Source organism: Scatophagus argus, chromosome 6 (genome assembly GCF_020382885.2).
Source record: "Scatophagus argus isolate fScaArg1 chromosome 6, fScaArg1.pri, whole genome shotgun sequence".
Taxonomy (NCBI): domain Eukaryota; kingdom Metazoa; phylum Chordata; class Actinopteri; family Scatophagidae; genus Scatophagus; species Scatophagus argus.
The window spans coordinates 17,738,263-17,759,843 of NC_058498.1; the positions used below are offsets into that span (position 1 = coordinate 17,738,263).

General features: G+C 41.0%; 1 protein-coding gene across 1 annotated transcript in view; it reads left to right on the forward strand.

Annotated features, from left to right (window-relative positions):
- ncanb (neurocan b) overlaps positions 1–20,561 on the forward strand; it is a 157,360-nt gene extending 136,799 nt beyond the window's left edge. Inside the window, exons 13-17 of the mRNA XM_046391119.1 lie at positions 2,325–2,483; positions 6,500–6,582; positions 7,098–7,242; positions 17,437–17,619; positions 19,002–20,561. Coding sequence (XP_046247075.1) covers positions 2,325–2,483; positions 6,500–6,582; positions 7,098–7,242; positions 17,437–17,619; positions 19,002–19,138 — 707 coding nt within the window. The 3' untranslated portion in view covers positions 19,139–20,561. The remainder of the gene's footprint in view (positions 1–2,324; positions 2,484–6,499; positions 6,583–7,097; positions 7,243–17,436; positions 17,620–19,001) is intronic.
- The last annotated feature ends 1,020 nt before the right edge of the window (positions 20,562–21,581 follow it).

Genomic DNA, 21,581 nt, shown 5'->3' on the forward strand with positions numbered 1-21,581 from the left:
ACTTTTTTTATCGGAAGCCAAGAAACAAATTGTCTTCTGCAGACAGAATATGAGAGCTACATTGTGACTAAAATACAACACAAATCAAGTCTTTACTTTAGGGAGTCAACATGCATCCGCTAAAAGCAATAATTAAGTAGTGACACAAAACACTGAGGGGGTGAATCACTGCTGTACTTAATGTGTGTGTGACTGTTTTTGATGCGGCTGACATGGGTTCATGTTCTCTCAGAGGTCTGTAGTGTCATCAAGCCCATTTCATATGTAAAGAAATGTACAGATAGCAGATGAAGAGATATTTATGTTAAAGTTTTGATCAAAAAAGCAACATTTGTTAAGAACAAACATTTCAGTATACAAGATACTATAAAATTGGACAAATCTTGATTTCATAAACTGTCTAATTGAACAACAAGTGAATACGATCAGAAATCCAGTAAGATGCAGCTTGTCATTCTCAGACACTTTCCAGTCGATATCAAAAGCAGTCGATATTAAAAACATTAAGGTTTGTTATTGAACCCTGAATAAAATTCACTATAAGAGTAAGAATAGGCTGCTTCTATACTGTGTATAAGACTCCATTTCCACCAGACCTTCTATATGGGACTGGCTGCATGCCAAACAGGACAATGGATGAATGATGAATTTAATTTACACTGCTGAACAGCACCACAGCATCAAAGACTGATAAAAATGGACAGACGCTTGCCTCTACAGATTTCATATGCAAACATTACTCTCTTCATTCTTCACGCTCTCTGTCTCTGAAGTCAGCATGTGTGAAAAAGTTGAAGTGGTTACATATTCATCCATGTGATAATTTGACCTGCCAGAGTTTATGTTAACTGTATGAGACATGACAAAGACCAAATTATCTTTGAAGCTCAAGATACTATATAGAGTGACATGCTATATTGTGTGTTGGTTGCACTCTGGGTTTCCTTCAACATTGCTCATCATCATCTCTCACTGTCATTAAGCGTATTTGTTGCTTTTACACTGACTGGAGGCATTGGCGCACAGCTTCTGGGCTTGTCAATGCACTGGGCTGCAGGAGAGAAAATCTAGAAATTAATGTACAATTGGCGTATTATATTGATTCAAATAAGAGTGAATTATTAGCAAACCTCACTGTAAGAGACAAAAAAGTAGCTTCACTCGAGGAGGCAACCTTGCAATGACCCAGCATACTGCATGTTGTAAAATAGTGTAGACGCACTTTCCTGCATTGTATCTCGACCACATTGTAAATGGAGGAGCGCGTAACAGTATAAAAAGCACTTACACTCTCAATGCGGTATGAAGGTTTAAAGGCCCTTACTTCATATTACAGTATCTACAGGCTTTCATAATAGATTCCTCTCCTCTCTTCCACAGCCAAAACTGCATCTCTCTGCATACTGAACAAGGCCCCATACGGCCCAATTTGCACCGCCCAATTTACTGGTGTCACTTCAGATTTGTTGGAGAAAAAGCTGAGACCTTCTCCCTGATCCCTACACTGTAGAAAGGGAGGGAGTTGGTATGAGCGAGGGGGAAACTGGAGGTGGCTTAGCTGACAGATGGAGCTGAACCACATCAACTGTACATACATTTTCACATCTACAAAGACACACACACACACACAAACACACATATCTGTGCACAAAAGCACACATCACATTTGAAATGTACAGCTTCCAGCCACACAGCTAACCCCCAGTCAGATGAGTGGCGATATATATGAGAGAGATGAAGGGAGACAAAGAGGAAGGAATGGAGGGATCTGTGGAGGGAGAGTTGGGGTGCTGACAGGACTGTGACGAGGCTTAATTACCAAGCGAGCGCTGTGCACTGGGAGGAATTTCTAAGGACTGTTGTCATTTGAATAGATTAAAACGCCCTTTCACTGGAGCTGTCTCCTCACCGGCTTGCCTCTGCTGTGGATTAAAAGTCCAAGTCAAATCAAAGAGAGGAAGATGCACAGAGAGATGGAGGGATGGAGACATAGAGGAGTGTTAAGAAGGGCACTTTAAGCAAGATGGAACTAAAGAGAGAAAGGAAAGAGGGAGAAAAGCAGGGGGGGGCAGCAATATGTCAGCCTTGTGTGCTGCAAGACAGGAGGAATTTGCTCTGTGTAGATGCAAAAAGAACAACAAAAAACTAATGGTCCTATCCTCTTCTAAATCCTAAATCCCCCTACTCTTTTCTTGTGTAATTTGCATCTGTTGTCAGTGGGTGTTTTATGATTATGAAACCCACATTTTTCTTCCCACGTGGACTTTTCCATTGACTAATCACTGTCTTTTTCAACCCCCCCCCCCCACCGTATACCCTCTTAGACACTGAGGGCTGTGAGCACATGTGGAGGAAGTTCCACGGCCACTGCTACAGGTACTTCAGCCGGAGACACACCTGGGAGGACGCCGAGAAGGACTGCAGGGAGCACAGCGGTCATCTGGCTAGTATCCACAGCCTGGCCGAGCAGAACTTCATCAGAGGTGGGTGGAGGATGAGATCAAGGACAGATGTGGTGCAGACAGTGTAGCCTATGATATTGTTTCTTGGGTTCTTTTCTGAAGTGATTACATAGCAGGAAATATTATATTAGGAAGATAAGTTTGGATATACAGAGTTACATTGTTGAAAGTCCTATTTATTTTGTGCAGTGTATCAGGCATCACATAAAATCCAGGGCTTGATGGACATAAAAATCTTCGAAGACTAAGTCTTGTTCACTGAAAATTCAGTAAGCTGGCACTTTTCAGCAACATGTTCACAATGACAATGCTAGCACATTAATGTTTACCCTATTTACCACCTAAGTTAAGCATTTGATGAATAGCATTGAACATAAAAGTACAGCTGGGGCTCATTGTTTTGTTTAAACCATTGACATTTCTTAAGGGACTCGAGTTCCCGCCCATACCCTCACCTGAGCCAATCAGCGCTTTGCTGTCAGTCATGACCCACAACCCTCTTCATCAAATAACTGATTAAACCCAAAGCAAGCAATTACCACCTGAACACACACAATAGCATAATAATAGCATAATAAGAAGTAATTAATAAGAAGTCACTAAAATGGCAGAAACTTGATGAATACTTTCAGTCTTTAGTTTGGTCAAAGACACTATATTAACATGGAGGGGGTGGGGTTTGTGACCTGTTTTGGAGCCCAACACCAGGGGAGAGTTGAGTTGGCTTAACTTTTAGAGCATATATCTTTACATACATTTACATACATCTTTACATAAACTCATTGATTCCAACTCGAGGGGAACACGGGTGTGTGCGCCACATTTTAGAGTAATTCATCCAAAAGTTGTTGAGGTCTGGTAAACAGTCAGTATCACAGTCCATTGAGCCCTGACAGTAGCACAGCTAAAAAAGATTGGCAACAGAGTAAGAAAATCTGTAGTTTTTTCACAAAAATGACTGTGTACATAAAACCTTAAGGGAAGAAATCAGCTTTTACTCTTTTAAGAAATATCTGATCGCTGAATCTAATGATGGTACATTTTGAAGTTTAACAAGATTAATTCAGGACCTTGTGTGGTGTATTTGCTCCACTAGGCAACAATGAAGTGATTCGATTTGCTCATAGGTAGTGCAGCATTTAGAGCTGTCCGCCATACCAAAATACATTTTCTCGGAAATAAGTTAGAATGATGGGAACTGAAGCTACAGAATTGCTAAAATATCCAGCAGACCCAATTTCCGTGTGTCTGTGTTGAGGTTGCTTGAAAATCTTCAAATGGAAATTTAAAGCGATTTGAAATAATACTTATGGAAAAAGAAGCTCTTTCTACCTCACAGCTCTGTGAGTATCAAGAAATATCTGGTGAGTCTCCCAGTCACCAATCACATTTAAACAACTCACATTCAATGGCAAAACATATTCAATTACAAAACACAATTATATGGCATTTACAACCTAGCTAGGTCTCAGTCTGCTGTCCTACTACACACTGCTTTTACTGGCTGTTGATTGATATCTACTCTTCTCCCTTATTATTACCATACTTGGCAGTGGCAGCTCTTTCCTTATGTGTATTCCATAACGCAGTGATGAATGTCTGTCTGATTCTACTCTGAACGGCCCTTGAAGAGGTTTATTGTGCTCCCCGCTGAAAAACACCCTGAGGAGCTGAGCCTGTTCAGCCAAATAAATGTGTATTGCCATTTGTTGCAATGAGATAGTGCTATAGGCTCTGACAGAACATTTAATATACTATCATATTCCTTCTAAGGATGTGATTTGTCTTAAAACAGGTAAAAAAAAATCCTTTCAGTGGGTGAAGTAACTTCATTTGTTTTCAGTGGGGGAAATGCAAAGGTTGAAACTAAATAAGACCAGTATCAAGACGAAAATGGCACTTCATTTCATTTAGATTATTGTTGATGTGTGTGAAGGATGTGACATCTTCACATTATGTGGCCTGACTTTTCCACACTTGCTTTTACAAAAATACAATTTTAGGACTTGTTTTCATGTGTAGTAAAGTCCACCATCTGCTGTAATATTTCAAGCATGTTGTCCTGAATTATTTGAAAATGTTATTTCCTACACTTTTTTTTGGGTCAGGCAGCATTACCATGCAAATTTCCATACAGCCGTTATTGTGCCTCTTAAACCTTCATCTCCTTATTCTTAGCTTTTTGCCCTCTGGCAGTGCTCCACAGCCATGTGTCGTAATAAGACCAGATCAGCAGTGGCAGCAGCAAGTCCCTGTAATACTGGATCTACCTTCTGTCTCGGACAGATGCCAGAACAGCACCATCCATCCAATATCAATTTTTCTTTTACACAGTCACGGTTACCAAAAAGTGTGTTTAATTGCGTCGAAAATGGACGTCTCCACCCCTGCAATAAGGAGATCAGAGCCATTAGGACGATTAATGGGCCTGGTAATGATGTTAATCAGATACACCGTGATTGAAATTCCATTACATACGTGCATACACATGCACGTTTCAGTATAATCATGCGCACAGACTCCCCCAAACACTCCTCCAAAGAAAGATTAACCCAAAACACCATTAGTGAAATTTCCTTTTGCACAAACAAAAATCTCATCAAAATGCATCAGACTTTGCCTAATATCAGGCTGCATTGTCTACATCTACATCAGAGACAGAAACAGTATATCTTCTTTATTGTTGGCCTCTCAGCAGAAGCCAGAGAGGAACATCTCAGCGCTGTGCCTGCTCTGGGAGTCAAGCTTCATATGGGGAGTTGTGGAATTGAAAAGATGAGGTTATTTACCAGGCACGTATGGAATAATGAAAATAAAATCATTTGGTTTCATTTTGGGAAGTGTAGGATCCAGCATGTTTGGACCCATACAAGGACACAAAATTCAGAACATTCTACTTTTGTGGCTATGTTATTGGATGTGTACATGCCTATGTACTGTATTAAAGGGAATCAAACACAGTTTTCACAGACATGGTTCTTTTCATGCTGTACCCACAGAGCAATACAGTGTACAGAATATTAGGGCTGGCGATATGGCAAAAAATGTGACATGACAATCTTTTTCATTTTGATCCATATTAATGTTTATTACAACATATAACGAGCTGCTATTCTGTCATTTTGAAGATTATCTTGATAATGACTGAGGCCTGAAAAATCCACAGGGTTAATAGAAAATGGAATAACATAACAAACATAAAATAACACAATATGAACATTCAACAGCACTGTTTGGAATATAGGAGGAATGTAAACATTTAACTTTGCAAACATGCTTTATCTGCCTTAATAAAACAATACAAGATAGCTTGCCTTGTAACTTGTTATTTCTGGTGGTTTGTGTTCTGCTTGGATTGAAAAAACGTTTTACACTTGGCTGAGTCTGGAAAGCAGGTGTATCAGTAAAAACCAAACGCAACAAAGTGAAACTGACTTGACAAATAAATCATGATGTACATGAATGTGACTTTGTCACAATTTGTCACCGTCTCAGCACACAGAAAACGTGGGGATTGGTGAAGAGACTATAACCGTCCTCGAATTAGTATGAAACAAACATAGTATTTCCATAAAGAGTTTGAGGTTTGTCTGGCGTTCTTCTCGCTACATTATCTTGCTGCGCCCTCTTGTTCTGTGTGGTTTAATGGCACCCGACTAGAAAATTAGTAGCACCAGCTGCTTTTGATGCATTAATTATATAAATGCTAATATTAGACATAGACATTAGACATAATTGTAGTGGGTGGAAACATGCATTACTTCATATTTATCTCGTTAAAAATCAAGCTGCATACAGATGGAAACTTTTCCATCCACTTCCATCTCTTTTAAAGATACTTCCTCTTTGCTTTAAAGTACCAGAGAGGTGTTAATTTGCATTTAACTTTCTGCAGAAGACCCAAATGTTGAATTCTCTTATTAGATTGTTTTATGTTTTTTAGGGGCTATTTTTTATTTTGACTTTTTTTTTTTTGCCTGTTTTTGTGCATCGCTTTTATTTGGATTTATTTCTTCTATGTGTGCCCTCTTACTCAGGTCTAAGCCATGACAACACTTGGATCGGGTTAAATGATCGTACGGTGGAGGACGATTTTCAGTGGACTGACAAGATGGACCTGGTGAGGAAGCAGCTGTGTTTGCTTTGACTTTTGATTGGCTGTTGATCCCAGTGGAGTTTGAGGCGCTAGAGAAACTGTATTCATTCATAAGCGTCAGTCAGTCAGTATCGCCTCTGGAAACATCTGGAACAGCAGGTGCTGAAAAAAAAAATGAGTTCATGAATTTGTCACCCCTTCTAGTGTGGCCCAACAAAATATTTTTATTGTTACCTCTACCTCTACCTTGAGATTTTTTTAACTTGTTTTTTGCAATACAGCTTTGTCTTCTAATGATGAAGAAAAAGAGAAAGGAGAAACAAAACCTAAAATTAGACAAGAAAATAATGTTCTGCATAGAATTGAGTGATTGTAAAAAATAAATAAATAAATAGAAAGGGGAAAAAAGAGAGAATTGCAGACTGTGTGATCAGTGGTTTGTGATGCCAGAAAATGATCTTTAATTGGGAAAGTAGTATTGACTGTGTTGGCTTGTTTTGCTTAACTGTGTTTTCTGTTTTCTGTGTTTGTGTGTGCAGCAATATGAGAACTGGCGTGAAAACCAGCCGGATAACTTCTTTGCAGGAGGAGAAGACTGCGTGGTTATGATTGCTCATGAAAACGGAAAATGGAACGACGTGCCCTGCAACTACAATCTGCCCTACGTCTGCAAGAAGGGAACAGGTGAGAACAACAGGGTGTGTGGAGAGCAGAGGAGTATGCAGCAACTTCAACAGGTGATTAAAATGACTGACAGAGGGTTAAGGAGGCAGAGAGTAGCGGGATGGAAAAGGAAACACTGAAAAAGAGGAAGATGCTGTGAGCGTGGATTTTAAAAGTGAGACAGCAAGGAATCGGACAAAAGGAGGCAGAGTGGGACTGAAAAAAAGGGCAAATGAGAAACAGTGTTGCTACGCTGACAGTTCTTTCGTCTGAGAACCTATGAGATGGAAAGTGAGAAAAAGTGACAAAATGTTCTTAAATCTGTTTTTTTATGTAAAGCAGCTCACAAGCATTGCAGCCTATTTCTGTTAAACCACAGAGGCTGACAGCATGAACCTTCAGGGGAGTATGAACACGGCGGGTATGTCATACTTTACATTATACACGTCTCTGTGCAGCAGAAGAGATTAGCACTGAAGCTCATCGCTCAGTCAACGTACTCCAACATTCACACTCATTACTGCTCACCAGCACTCTTTCTTCCGTCTCTCCACATCCTCCGGCTCATCTTTAAAAGTTCTCCACGTACTTTTCATGTCATGGCTCCATTTCCTCCGCCAGATGTTCTGTTTTATTTAGGTGAAGTACGTCTAGAGGCAGAAAGCACTTTGTGCTTTACATCCAGGAAACTCAAACTCAAATTAGTTGAACAAACTCAGTGGTTGGTTAAGTTCCTATATACGCTGCTACCTCCATTCTGTGTCCCCTGCTGCAGCCGCCTCCTCTTGGTGCTGGAGTTAGGCCATCATGTTCCCCTCTGAGAGCCTATTAGAGTGTATTTTTTGTCACACATTTGCATACAGGTCATACTCGTGACCAGTGGCAAGAAGACAGACGTATTAATAGCTAGGTGAAGATACAAAAAAGCCAGCGGTGGCTGCGAATAAGACAGGTTTCCTATATAGATGTAGATGTAACTGTAGATCTCGCCCCGTCTGTTGCTGCTAAACGTTACATTTTGTATGTAGCTAAAAGATTAAAGTAACAATCATTGAATTTAGAGGTTTTTTCTATAATTATGTTGATCAGAGGTTTGAAAAACAGTAAATTTTTGGTATTTATTTTATTGGCAGTCTTTTCCATCCATACTTGTCAGTATGACACTAAATGCTCCTCATCATAGAATTTCTCTTATATGCTGTATACCAGCCACTGAATTACCTCCCAGCTTCCACTTTCATTTGTTTCCATTTCAGCAGTTTATTTCATCCTATTTAAATATTCATAAATCAGAGATGTAATTGAAGGGTGTCGTGTCTGATTTCAAAGAGGAAGAAGTTGAACTACAGAAAAGCTACCCAAGGGAGAAATCTAGTTTGATTAACTAAAGCTATCTAGAAAAAGTAGTTCAAACCACTTTGTGAAAAAAATGATCAAATTGACAGCATATATGTGACAAAAACAGAGAAGTCATGTCAGCAAGAAAATGTTACTCAACTGAGTTTATTGCAAAAAGTGCATTGCTCACAGCAATCATACATAAACCAAAACCTAAAATACTCAACAATTCCTTGAAAAGTGCAAAAAGTGTCAGATTAGAATTACAGAAGAGAATCAATGTTTGAATGAACATTAAAGAACTCATTCCTTTCCGTTCTATGGTACAAAATTGTTTGTAGTTTCAGTTTTTTAACCACATGAGAAAGTGATTTATCTATTTGAATAACTATGTAAAGTTGAATGAAGTTGAACTAACAGCAAGCTACTGCAAAATGCAATTAAACTACCACTTTATAGCTCCTGGTTACTCCTGCTCCTCGCCCGAAACAGGCATGAAATTCCTTGATAAACGCATCTTATTTTTCACTTTCAGCCATGAGCTGTTTTACTCCTTTCCTTTCCTTAATTGTTATTCCTACACAATAAATGTGAGATTATACAAATAATTCCACTTTGATCTGGATGTTGTTAATGGTAGATGAGGTATGTCTTAAGTATTCTGGGGAGGGTATTTAAAACCTTTATTAAGGACATTAGAGAGAAATAAGGTGATTCGTGTTTGACTTCTTACGGGGGTCCCCCTACTGGGTGTGTTTAACCTATCCTTTCTCGTAGAACTAAAAATAAAATAGCTTGCTTTATTGTCCCTCTTCATCACTGACTGCCAGATGGGTCTTAACATTAAAGCCTTAAAGGCCTTACTGGAGATCATAACTTTAGTAAATCATTTGTGCTATAACAGATGGTTTGTTATCAGAGGCCACAAGCGTAGAGCACATACTTCTAAAGCTTCAGCTATCAGTATTGAGGTATGAAAGTAAAAGTATTTCCCTCACAAGTGAGGTGTTGCACCACCTGTGATGCATACTGTCACAAGTCCCCATCCCCAGCATCCAACCCACCTCTGACCTTAATCAGTCAGTTACAATTACCAGTATCTTTTCATCTTCCCCCTCTTCCCCCCTTGGGCTTCTTTTACACTCCGACTCACCCTTCGTAATGTCTTGTCTTATCAGTGCAGTTTGTCAGCTCCACGCTGAGTATTCTCCGCCTGATTTCTAATGCTCATAGCTCATGTGATCTGTTTGTCTGCTCATCAGCAACTCCTGTAACATAAACGTATCACCCAGGCCCAGTCAGGGTGATGTGTCATGCAGATAGTATTTTTATATATATATATATCTGAAAAGAGTTGATGCTGTCATCTGATGAGGAGATGGTCAGAACTCAGAGAGCCACATCACAACCAGCAAGTTTCCGAGCATTAACCGCCAGGCCCAAATGGAATCTGCAGATTTATATGCCTCTTTGAGTGACACATTTTCACATTCACCAGCAGTGTATCATTGCAGGATCAATAATGTTTATGGAAGGACAAAGGAAAAAATAGATTTAATGGAAAACAGTAGTGCAGTTCAAGTTTTACATTTACATTTGGATTAGACTGACGAGAGAGTCACATGGTCTTCTGGCTCTGAGCTCTTCCAGTGAGGATGAGAGGGAATTTACCCACAACGGGACGTGTAAGTATTATGAAATTATTCCATTATTTTTGATGGGTTATTATGTACAGAGGCAGGAAACCTAATTTTGCACGACATACTCAGTGTGCTCTCCAAGTGCTTTGGGAAATGATAGACTGTTGTCAGTGCCTTTAAGCAGTAGATATGTCCACTGGAGTGTAATGTAATCATTGTTGGGTACACACTGTGCAGAGCAAAGCTGTCATTGCTGAAATGTATTTTAAAGGCAAGATGAAAAAAAATTTTTTATTTTGATATGAATGACCCTCGCAGCTGCTGTGTATGTTGTGGCCGTGCACACGTAGTTGTGTCCATTTTAGCCAGTGTAGTGCACAAACCTCCTTAAACAACTGGCAGTTTTGTTCAGAGGGGGCTGAGCAGATTTACCTGGATGTGAGGACGCCACAGGGGGAGAGGGTTACATGTGTGTTTATGCTGTGTAATTGAGGCAGACCTCATATATTTATTTCAAGTATAATCACAATCCTGATGTGGATTAGTAATTAGTGCTGAAGATGAGTCTGTGCAGACTAGAAGGAAAAAAACACCAGATGAAGGTTCTCTGTGTGTGAGCAGCCACAAGCCTCCTCACAGTACCCCCTCGGATCATAGACATTGTTACCACCTCTACACTGAGGTGTGTTGCAGGTACACAGCAGTGGTCCATGACTCAATGGACTTCTCTGCAGGGAAACAGCTAGTAACATTCAAGCACTCAACAGACATTCCTTAAACCCTTAAACAAGTTGTGATCATTTAGTAAAGTCGTAGTTCAACCTTTTGGTTAATATGCTTGTGTGTGTGTGTGTGTGTGTGTGTGTGTGTGTGTGTGTGTGTGTGTGTTAAGCTGTAGCCAGGGAACAGAGGTAGACAGACAAAGACAGACAAAGTAGGGGAAAGCAGCTAGCCTGGGACTGTTCAATAATCCACCTTGCAGCACTTCTAATGCTCATTAATTGCCTTGTTATATACAGTAAGTTTAATCCATACACAAACAGGTAACAGCTGTGACAAGCGATTTCACATGGATTTGTATGTTACCATTTCTCTGTGAACAACAGCCAGGACCAGTCACTTCCCTGAGTGGCTATAGCCATCATTTCTTCTAAGACCACAAATTGTTGTTTATTCTGTAGGGATTCTCTTCTCTTGTCCCAGCTCCAGCTGCATACTTAACACAGGCTTGAGAGTGGTATCGATCTTCTCATCTAAAGCAATAGGAGTAATTCACAAAATGTTGAGCTATTCTTTTAATAATGGCTGCAATCAATTTCGATGTGCCAGTTACGTGGCTCTAATGATGTGCATGCTGGCTCAGTGGATTACTGACACACTTAATTGGAACTGATAATGCTATCGGTGACACGTGTGCTTTTCTTGCTATTCTGATTTAAAATTTTTGCTGTGTAAAAGATCCGTTGGTTTGCTCAGATTCACAGTCTGAAAACATCCTGTTGTACTTCTCACTTTTGTATGTCTCTTTTGTATTCATTGTCTGATACCTATATTTTTACGATTTGCAGTACTCGATGTGAACCATTTTTCTCTCAAGTGGCCTGGGCTGTCAGCAGACATTCACACAAACAGATGCTGCGCTCTGTCATTTCTAAAACACAACTGAATTTGTCCACATATACTCGCTCCATATGAGGCTCACTCCCAGTGGTGTTGCAGTGAGATGCACCTTCATGTCTCTCTGATTCATTATAACAGGATTGGCAGTGGGTGTGCAGATGCTTTGAGGCCATGGAGAAGTGCTGAGAGGAACCAGCATCTAACTGTCTGCGTCTCTCACCGTGCCACTAACGCATGCTGACTACCCCCTGCCACACAGATACAGGCACACAGCGACAGAAAAAAACCCAACAAGTGTGCAGTTTTCAAGTATACACCTACAGCACTCATACGATAGATAGATAGATAGATAGATAGATAGATAGATAGATAGATAGATAGATAGATAGATAGATAGATAGATAGATACTTTATTGATCCCAAGGGAAATTCAAGCATCCAGTAGCCCATTACAGCAGTGTAGGTTAGTCAAAAGTAAGCAAACAAACAACCAAACAAGGCCTAACTGTTAGTGGGAAAAACAGACTAAACATACTAAATAAACTAACATATGCTACATAAAGTACAATAGAGTGCAGAGAAAGCAGGTCGACCAGATTGACTGTGTATAAAAACCAAGAGACTAAAAAGCAAATATAAATATATGTAAACAGATTCTTACTCAGAAATGAATTATAAAGTGCAGGTTAATTGTGCAGAACAATATAAGGTAAGGTGCATAGTGGAATAAATGTCCAATAAATAATGTGATTTTTAGGCCTGATGTGACTCAGGCACAGACTGTCGCTGGGATTGTGACCCCTGAACACCCAGAGATGAGTTGTAGAGTCTAATGGCCAGGGGAACAAACGAGTTCCTGAGTCTGTTTGTGGAGCAGGTCAGAGACAGCAGCCTGGTGCTGAACACACTCCTCTGACTGATCAGAGTCCTGTGCAGAGGGTGGGAGGCATTGTCCAGTATGGACAGGATCTTATCCACAGGATCTTTATATAACATGCAAGCAGGAGTAACTTACTCTTTGCTTCTACTGTTGGCTAAGGTGCAATACCTTAAATCAACAGCTGGGAATAAGACCTATGTCATCTGTAAGCTTTGCAAACAGCTTTGTAAACACAGGACCTGGCCACGTAACTGTAAAAGAAAGTTCTTAAAGCTGAATTACTTGATTTTATTTGGCTAGCAGAACGAGGTGTAAGTGCCACATTGACATTTTTTGACCTTATGAAATTTGATATGACAACATGTTAACAACCAAATTATTTACCCAGGCAGCACACACGGGGCACACTCTCGAGCCACTTGCCAAATGTTAGTTCCTGAAAGATGCAAAAATGCTCTGTTGAGCTTGATGCACCTGCAGAGTTGAGTGATAATTTTGTGTGGGCTCATCAATATGAGCAACGCCTTTCACCTTACACGTGATCATGTAATCAGTTATCCAGAAAACACTGATTGTTGCAGCAGGATAGCGTGTAGATTAGTTGCTATGTAGTTTCTATAAGCCATCTCATCATGTTAAATAAACTTTTTTGTTTTACAGCTGTCAGTTTGTTTGGCTCATCTCCTATCAGACATACGTAGAGATGCCAGTAGAGGCTGAGTGTTTAGTCTTAAACAATCAGTGGTTTACCAAGAGAAAGAAATTCACATTTGTATTACTGTGAATCAAGTTGCTGCTTAAAGGACTGAGCAACAGATATTTTCAGAGGTGCTTTTTTGTGAGCTTTTTCTAAGAGAACTTGTTCCTCTCTTGGTAGCAGCCCTATGCGTCCTTCAGGCCTTATCTTACAAAAGACCTTTTCACTTCAAGCATCCACCGTAAAATCACAGCTCAATTTGCCTTTTCTGAGTTTAGTGACATTTTCTTTTATCCCTACTTCAATATGTTCTGACTTTGCTTGGCCCCACTGGGAGAAATCATTCAACAGTGAACATAGGTGAGGGCTAATGGAAAACTACCTTTTAGCCTTCCATTTGTGTTGAGTCAGTGTTCGTCTCAGGTGAGGAGGGACGTGCTTATTGCCCCTTTCTTCCACAACACATTAAACTGTAAATGTGGCATTAAACCTTTCATCAGAGTTAATGGCATTGCCTTCCCCTATTAAGAATTTAAGAGGTATTAGGACAAGGGAATTAAGAGGGATTGTAAACATATTCTGATGGCTGATTAGGTCCTCTCATGACCACCTTTAGCGCTGAAGTGTGTAAATCAAGGATGAAATCAATGGTAGTTGCTGGTGTTGGCAAAATTGGTGTCTGTAATAGGGGCAGCAGGAACCTTCACCACACATAGCACACAGAGTAAATTGGTGCCCCGTTTTGATAGGTGACACAGCTGACAAAGTGTACAGTGATAGCATGGTTGAACAATATTGCCCCTAAGTCAGTAAAAATGGATAATTACAATAGAGCAGTGGTTCCTAAACTTGAGATGATGGATGCCGCTGGGGAAAGAGCTGTGCAGAGAACTTTAGAAAATAAAAACTGAAAGTAGGCACATGTAACAAGATTAACTAAACCAATCAGCCGCAACATTAAAACCACCCGCTTGATATTTGGAAGGTCTGTTGCCAAAACAGCTGAGGGACACAGTACCTCTGAGGGTATTCTGTGGTCATCGGCATTAAAATCTTGGATCCGTTGGTCCTGTGCATTGAAGCTGGGGCCCCACCCTGTCGGAGGGTGGATTCGCCTTATTCTGATGCATCCCACAGATTCTCGATCATGTTGGGATCTGGAGAGTCTACAGGCCGTTGTTGTGGTCCTTGAGACATTCCTAAGCTGTTTTTGAAATGTGACAGAGTACATTGTCCAGCTGGGGGGAGGCTGCAGCTGACGGGAAGAGCCGTTGCCATAGCGTAAAGTGTATTTGGTCTGCAATGTTTAGGTGGGTGGTGTGTGTCAAAGAACATCCACATGATAGCTAGAATGTTATTCACATCACCTGTCTATGGTGTTAATGTTGTGTTTACACCAACATAATTTACGGCATAAACTGCTGAATTATAGCAACTCATATTAAAGCAGAATTCAACACAGAATCTTAAAACAAACCGCATCATACCAGATCATTGTCTCCTGCTCAATACAAATGCTTATAGATCCTTGAAAGTTGAATAAAACTAAAGGGACATCCTCCATTAAGAGTTAACAGATAGGACAACACCATGAAACTTTGTTTGCAAAGTCTGTCCACGAAAGTAGTGAACAAACTGCCAGTATGTCAGAACCACTGCATTCAGAACCACAGGACCACTGTTAAACTGTTGCATGACTGATTTGAAGGGGACAGTGTAATGTCAATACTCAGGTATGTGATAGGCAAAGGATAAAACAGTATAAAAATACAGATTTCTAAACCACCCACCTGGACAAGCCGGCAAGCACTGTGAGAATCATGTTCTTTGATTTCTCAAGTGTGTTTGACACCATCAGGCCGGCTCTGTTGGCGGAGAAGCTGACAGCGATGCAAGTGGATGCCCCACTGGTGTCCTGGATCGCAGACTATCTGACGGGCAGACCGCCACAGTACGTACGCCTGAAGTGCTGCATGTCGGATGAAGTGATCAGCAACACCGGGGCTCCACAGGGGACCGTCCTCTCTCCCTTCCTCTTCACCATTTACACCACAGACGTTAAGCACTGCACAGAGACCTGCTATCTTCACAAATTTTCTGATGACTCTGCAGTGGTTGGGTGTATTACTGGGGGGGATGAGAGAGAGTACAGGACTGTAGCGGACAACTTTGTCACATGGAGCGGGAAAAACCACCTACAGCTCAATGTGACAAAGACCAAGGAACTGGTGGTGGACCTGAGGAGGACTAAGGATCCAGTAACCCCTATTAACATCAAAGGAGCCACTGTGGAGGTGGTGGAAGAATACAAATACCTGGGGGTGTGCTTGCACCACAAACTGGACTGGTGCAAGAACATGGACACTGTTTACCGAAAGGGCCAGAGTCGCCTCTATTTTCTGAGGCGACTGAGGTCCTTCAACACCTGCAGGATGATGCTGAGGTTGTTCTATGAGTCGGTGGTGTCCAGTGCCATCACATATGCTGTTGCCTGCTGGGGCAGCTGCCTGAGGGTGAGGGACACCCACAGACTCAATAGAATCATTAAGAAGACCAGCCATGTTGTGGGAGAGGAACTGGACTCTCTGACGCTGGTGTCTGAGAGGAGGATGTTGTCCAAAATAAGGACTATACTGGACTTTCCCTCTCACCCTCTCCACAATGTGCTGATCAGCTACAGGAGCTCGTTCAGCAACAGACTCTTACTCCCACGATGCACCACAGAGCGACACAGGAAATCATTCCTGCCTGTCGCCATCAAACTGTTAAACTCTGCACCGTGACGGACACACATACTTTTATATATACAATGTATATATGTACACATGTAAATACCTGTATTTTTAGATTACTTACTTTGTTGTTTATCCTATTTAGATATCTTTCTCTTTCTTTCTTGGTTGGGAGAACTGTCTGTACAAAAAAGAATTTCCCCTCGGGGATAAATAAAGCAATTCTGATTCTGATTCTGATTCTGAAACCATCTAGTTTCTGTTTCTGTGATGATGTACAATACCAAATCATGCATGTTTCATATTAGGACGGCAGCAGACCCCTGTGAATTCTGGGCAAAAACTCTTTGGAGTTGGAACAATGCATGAAAAGAGACATGTAGTTCATGTTTTTAGTTAAATTCAACTTCTTTCTGTCACTAGTTCTTCCAATATAGTTTTATTCTTTGTTGAAGATGACAGGAAAAGTTTGTGAACCACTGCAGAAGGGATTACATAGTGAGCACTGTGGTGTTACATGCCTGCTTCTCAGCTGAAATCTCTTTAGCAGTGCTAAATACTGACACAGCTTCTTCCAGCTCGAGCTGTTTGGTAATGGGTCCAGCAGCCATGCTAATAATGACTAATAACAGCTGTATTTTCCTCTTAACTAATTTTATCTTAAAGATTTTGGATGAAGTTGTAATGCAAGGTGACAGAGACTCAAAAGTTTTTCAAGGCTTTGGCGCACATCTTTGAGAGGCAGGAGGAGGTGGGGTTTCGGCTGCAGCACTGCCTTCTCAAGCCTCCCAGAGTTACTGCACATTCACCTGCTGCCTCGACCACGGAGGCTGGCACCCACTGACAGGAGAGTTAGAAAAATCGCTGAAGTTGTTTGAGCTTGCCATCCTGTCAGTCTCTCACCAGAGCATCAGTCCTCTCTCTCCATCTCAGCTTGTGTAAACATTTTTCTGACTCTTCCTCACCTCTTTACTTGTCTAAATGGCTGTGTTACTTTGACAGCTGCCCACTTACTCACAGACTTGGACAGACAGGCTGTCCTGCAGACACTAAATCCACATTTTTGTTGTTAGTGCTGTGAGTGGTTTTTGAAATGTGAATGCCGTCACATCAGAAGTCAGACAAGACACTGAGTGTAGAAACCAGTCAGTACATTTAAGCATTCTCGATCAAGCGCAATGATAGTTGAATCAGTCTTTATTCCGTATAGATTTCCTTCATTAAACATACACTTACACACATGAACATACACAAGTGAACGATGTCATTAATATTCTGTTATGTGTGTGTCTTTCCTGTATTCCTCAGTGCTTTGCGGAGCCCCGCCTTCTGTGGATAATGCCTTCCTGATTGGTCGGAAGCGTTCCCACTATGACATCCACTCTGTGGTGCGCTACCAGTGCGCCGATGGCTTCCTGCAGCGCCACGTGCCCACTGCTAAGTGTCGTGCCAATGGCAAGTGGGACCGGCCTAAAATCATCTGCATAAAATGTGAGTTTTACACAACAGGATTCTTCTCACTTAAAGCACAATTTCCATTTGTTAGGTCATTTTCACATTTACATTTTCTTACTTTTAGCATGCACACTGCCGCAGGTCTGTAAGACGAACCTCCTATATTAACTGCCCCCGGGAACTCCTGTCACCATGTGCATTCAGGCTTGCCATCCCGGCACTCATTATTAATAATTGGAGGCAAGAAGATTGCTCTGGTTGCAGACTGAATTAAAATCCCCTGGGCTTACTTAGAAGTGGTAGGGTCTCCTTTGAAGTATTTTATGCTTGAGGTGGGATTTGTGGGTTTTGTTTTGTTTTGTTTTTTCCTTTTTCTAGACTTTTCAAAACAAATTTTTTGCCACCAGTTAACCATTCATTAGATACAAAGGATGTTTGCTAAAAACCAAAAATGTCCAGGAAAGTGAAATTTGACATTTATACCCCATATTATACATGAGCTTTTGTGCATAGAGAATAAAATATATTCTTACATCACCCCACAGAGGGTTTTAGATGGAGTGAAATGATGGCATTGCAGTGTCACTGGAGTCTTTTATCCATGGTTGAAGCTATCTCTTATTTTAGAGCTGTTTGGCATTTAAAATCAGTCAAAACAGCCTTAAATTGCACCTTATCTCCTTTGAGCCTCAGAATAAACTTTATTTATTTGATTACCTTTAAAGGGTTCACTCCAGCTATGACAGAACAGACAGACTTTTCAGCATAATTTCTTGCTTCTTCAGAGGAAATATAAAAGGTAGATATATATATAAATAGTCTACAAACTGCGCCTTGTATTTCATTTCACTCAGTGACAGTAATGATGAAATGCTGAAATAATGTGGCCTCTGTTGAAAGTGATAAGAATTATTTTTCCTTGGACTCTTTATCTTTGGACAGAGTTGCTTTTATGGCCCAGAGTTATAGTGTCGTTATCATTCATTGCAGACGACTTTTCTTTGTTGGCAAAATCCAGAAAGGGACGGGGCAACCTAATTTGGCAGTACAACCCAGGAACAAGCTTAAACTGAGGCTGTGAGTGGGTGGCTAGCTCGCTGTGCTCTTGCTAAAGGCACCCAGTTGACTGAATGTGAGATAAAACACATTCCCTCGCTCTGGTGGAAACAGCTAAATCGTCTACAGAAAACATGCGGTTTTGACCTTCCTGCTTTTTGATTCCTTTTCCCTCGCCTCTTACCTGGTTTCACCTCCCTCCTGCTGTGTGTCTGAATGCTTCTGAAACTCGTCAGTGATTCATCTGTCTCTTACATCAGTTTTACACCCTTTGCTTTCATCTTATTCCATCTGTGACTTCCTTCTTTAATAAATCGCCTGCCCCTTTTTCTTCATTTGATTTCCTCTCTCTTCTCCACCAGCCCGACGAGCCCACCGTTACCGACGCCACCACCACAAGGGCAGGAGGGAGCGCAGAAAGCACAGGAGGCATGGCCACAGAGAGGGAGGGCACCACGGAGGGGTGCCGGGCCAAGGCCACGTCCATGTCCACTTCTAAACCAAAATAAAAAAAAAAAAAAAAAAAACCCATCCCCTGTCCTTTTCTCCTCTGCTGCCAGCTGCAGTTTGCCTGTCGTCCCTTCCTCTCACCTCATGTCCCCAAACAGTACTTCACACCTTAGAGCCTAAAACCCTCCCGAGCCCCCTTCCCTGCACCACACTGCCCTGCCCTTAGCGCTACTACTGGTTCTCTGAGTCAGTCTGTATCACAGGCAACTCTGAGGCCTGCCACAGTGCTGCCAGGCATCAGCGGGACAGTATCAAAATTAAAAAACTCTTTTTACTTTCAGCCCTCTGTTTTCCTTTCTTGTCTCAATCTGTCTCTCTCTCTCACCTCCCCTCTAACTCGACCTAGTTACTCCCCCTCCAACTCAACAATGACCTGAAACATGGGGCTACGTTGACCTGTTTTGGAAAAAAGAAAACACCTTTGAGAACATTCTTCGAAGACAAGTGGTTTAGTACAAACTATAAATAGGGACGACATCATTGAAAATGCCGTAACAAAATCAGACAAGTCGAGGAACACAATCCATGTTGTTGACTTGAGCCTTTTGTCTGTTGAACACATTATTTTTTACAAATATTCAGTGTTTATCTCTTGACTCTGCTGCTTTTGGTTTTCTCTTTGTAAGACATTGTGCTTAACTTAAAGCGAGTTGTTCTGAAACAGATTTAATTGATTTACACAATCACAGGCAGTTGTAATTGAATTATTTGATTGTTAGCGTTGTATCTTCTTGTCAGTGTAAGACAGTTCCTTTAGATCAGATGCTAAACTCCCAGAGGAAAATGGAATACACACTGCATTTCAATTCAGTTTTGTCATGCTGCACATCAATCACTTTTCAGAAGTGTCCAACATCTCAGACTGCTCTTAATGTCATTGTCAAGGGTTAATCTGACCCTTTGATGTCAGTTTGTCCCAACTCAGCTCAGCAATCCCACGCTTGCTTCACCATTCCTCATAATATGTCGCTGTAAGAGTGTGTGCTGTGAATTAATGGAGGTGATGCAGCAGGGTGAATTTCCTCTCGCTCATCTGTTATTTTGGAGTTTTACTTGTTTGGTCTGATTGGTCTGATGAGGAGAAATTATACCATCAGCCAGGTATGAGAGACACGGAGCAGGTTATCTAAGTACAGACTGCACAGAAAAAAAAAAACATTTGTTATGAATAAGGCTTGAAATTTTACATTTAGAATTTCAAAACTTTTGTATTTGGAATAAGATAATCCTTGCATTGCATTTTTTTATGTGTGTTGTGCCTTCACTGAACTGAAGCGACAGCAGGTCAGCAAATTTCCAGACAGGTCTTTTTGTATTGCACTGACACATGACCAGCTTTTACTTTTGTGTATCAGAGCATGCAGCTAATTTAAACTTGCCCCAAAGGTAGATTATATTTCACAAAAAAAAAATATGCTGCATTAATTTTTTTCTTTCTTTTTTGAGGGGGGGTCACTTTGTACCCCATATTGAGATATTATCTCCTTACAAAGTTGTTAAGGACCAATTTACACATCCATCAGACATGGAGCCAGCTCTGACACCTAGTCAAAGTCAAAGTACAATATTCACTCAACTTTTATCTTTGGTTTTGGTCTCAAGAGGGAAATATCTGTCTCTTCAGCAGCTAAGTGCATCACTGTTTTCATCAGCCTCTCACTAACTTTGTCTGACTGCAGTTTGGTGCTGGGCAGGTAGCGTACAATTATTTTGTGATTTTTTTTTTTCACTGAAAAGAATCGCTTGTTTTGACTGGACGCTGATGAGAGCGGTGAGGCAGCAGGGCGAATTTCCTCTCACTCATCTGAGGCTGAATCAGATTATTTAAGTCAAGGACTGTAAAACCAAAACAGTTAGAGGCTTAAACACTTCACAGTTAGGCTCTCTATGGGGTTTTCACCACAAGCACTGATTGGCTGATTTCACCAGGATGAGCTGAGAAACAGGAATGGAAACTAGAAGAGACTAGTGTTCATGGTCATGGATCAAAGCTGTGCACACAGGGTATGAAGATGAATTTAAGGCAGAAGAGATGTGTGATTGAGGATGCTGACAGTGGCTGTAGTTCCGGCAGATGATGATTGAGAGGGTCAGCACAGATTAAGGCTTTCCATTTCTGGGGCAGACTGAGTCTCGCAGCGCTCACACCTGTGCTCGCTCCTGCCGCGTGTCCTGCTTTAAAGAGAGGATTGAGAACAAGCGTTTTTCTCTCTTTTTCTTCTTTCCTTTTACTGCTGGGGTAAATTGTTGTTTTTTTAAAGCCAGCACTTGATGTTCAGAGCTTCTGGGATTATGTCCCAAATACTGACTCCAGCACTTTTATCCTTTATGTTTCTCCATGTTTTTCCTACACCACCTCTTACTTTACGACTTTTCATTTATCTGCCTCACTGGACATTCTTTTCACTGTCACTGTCTTTTAGAAGATAAGC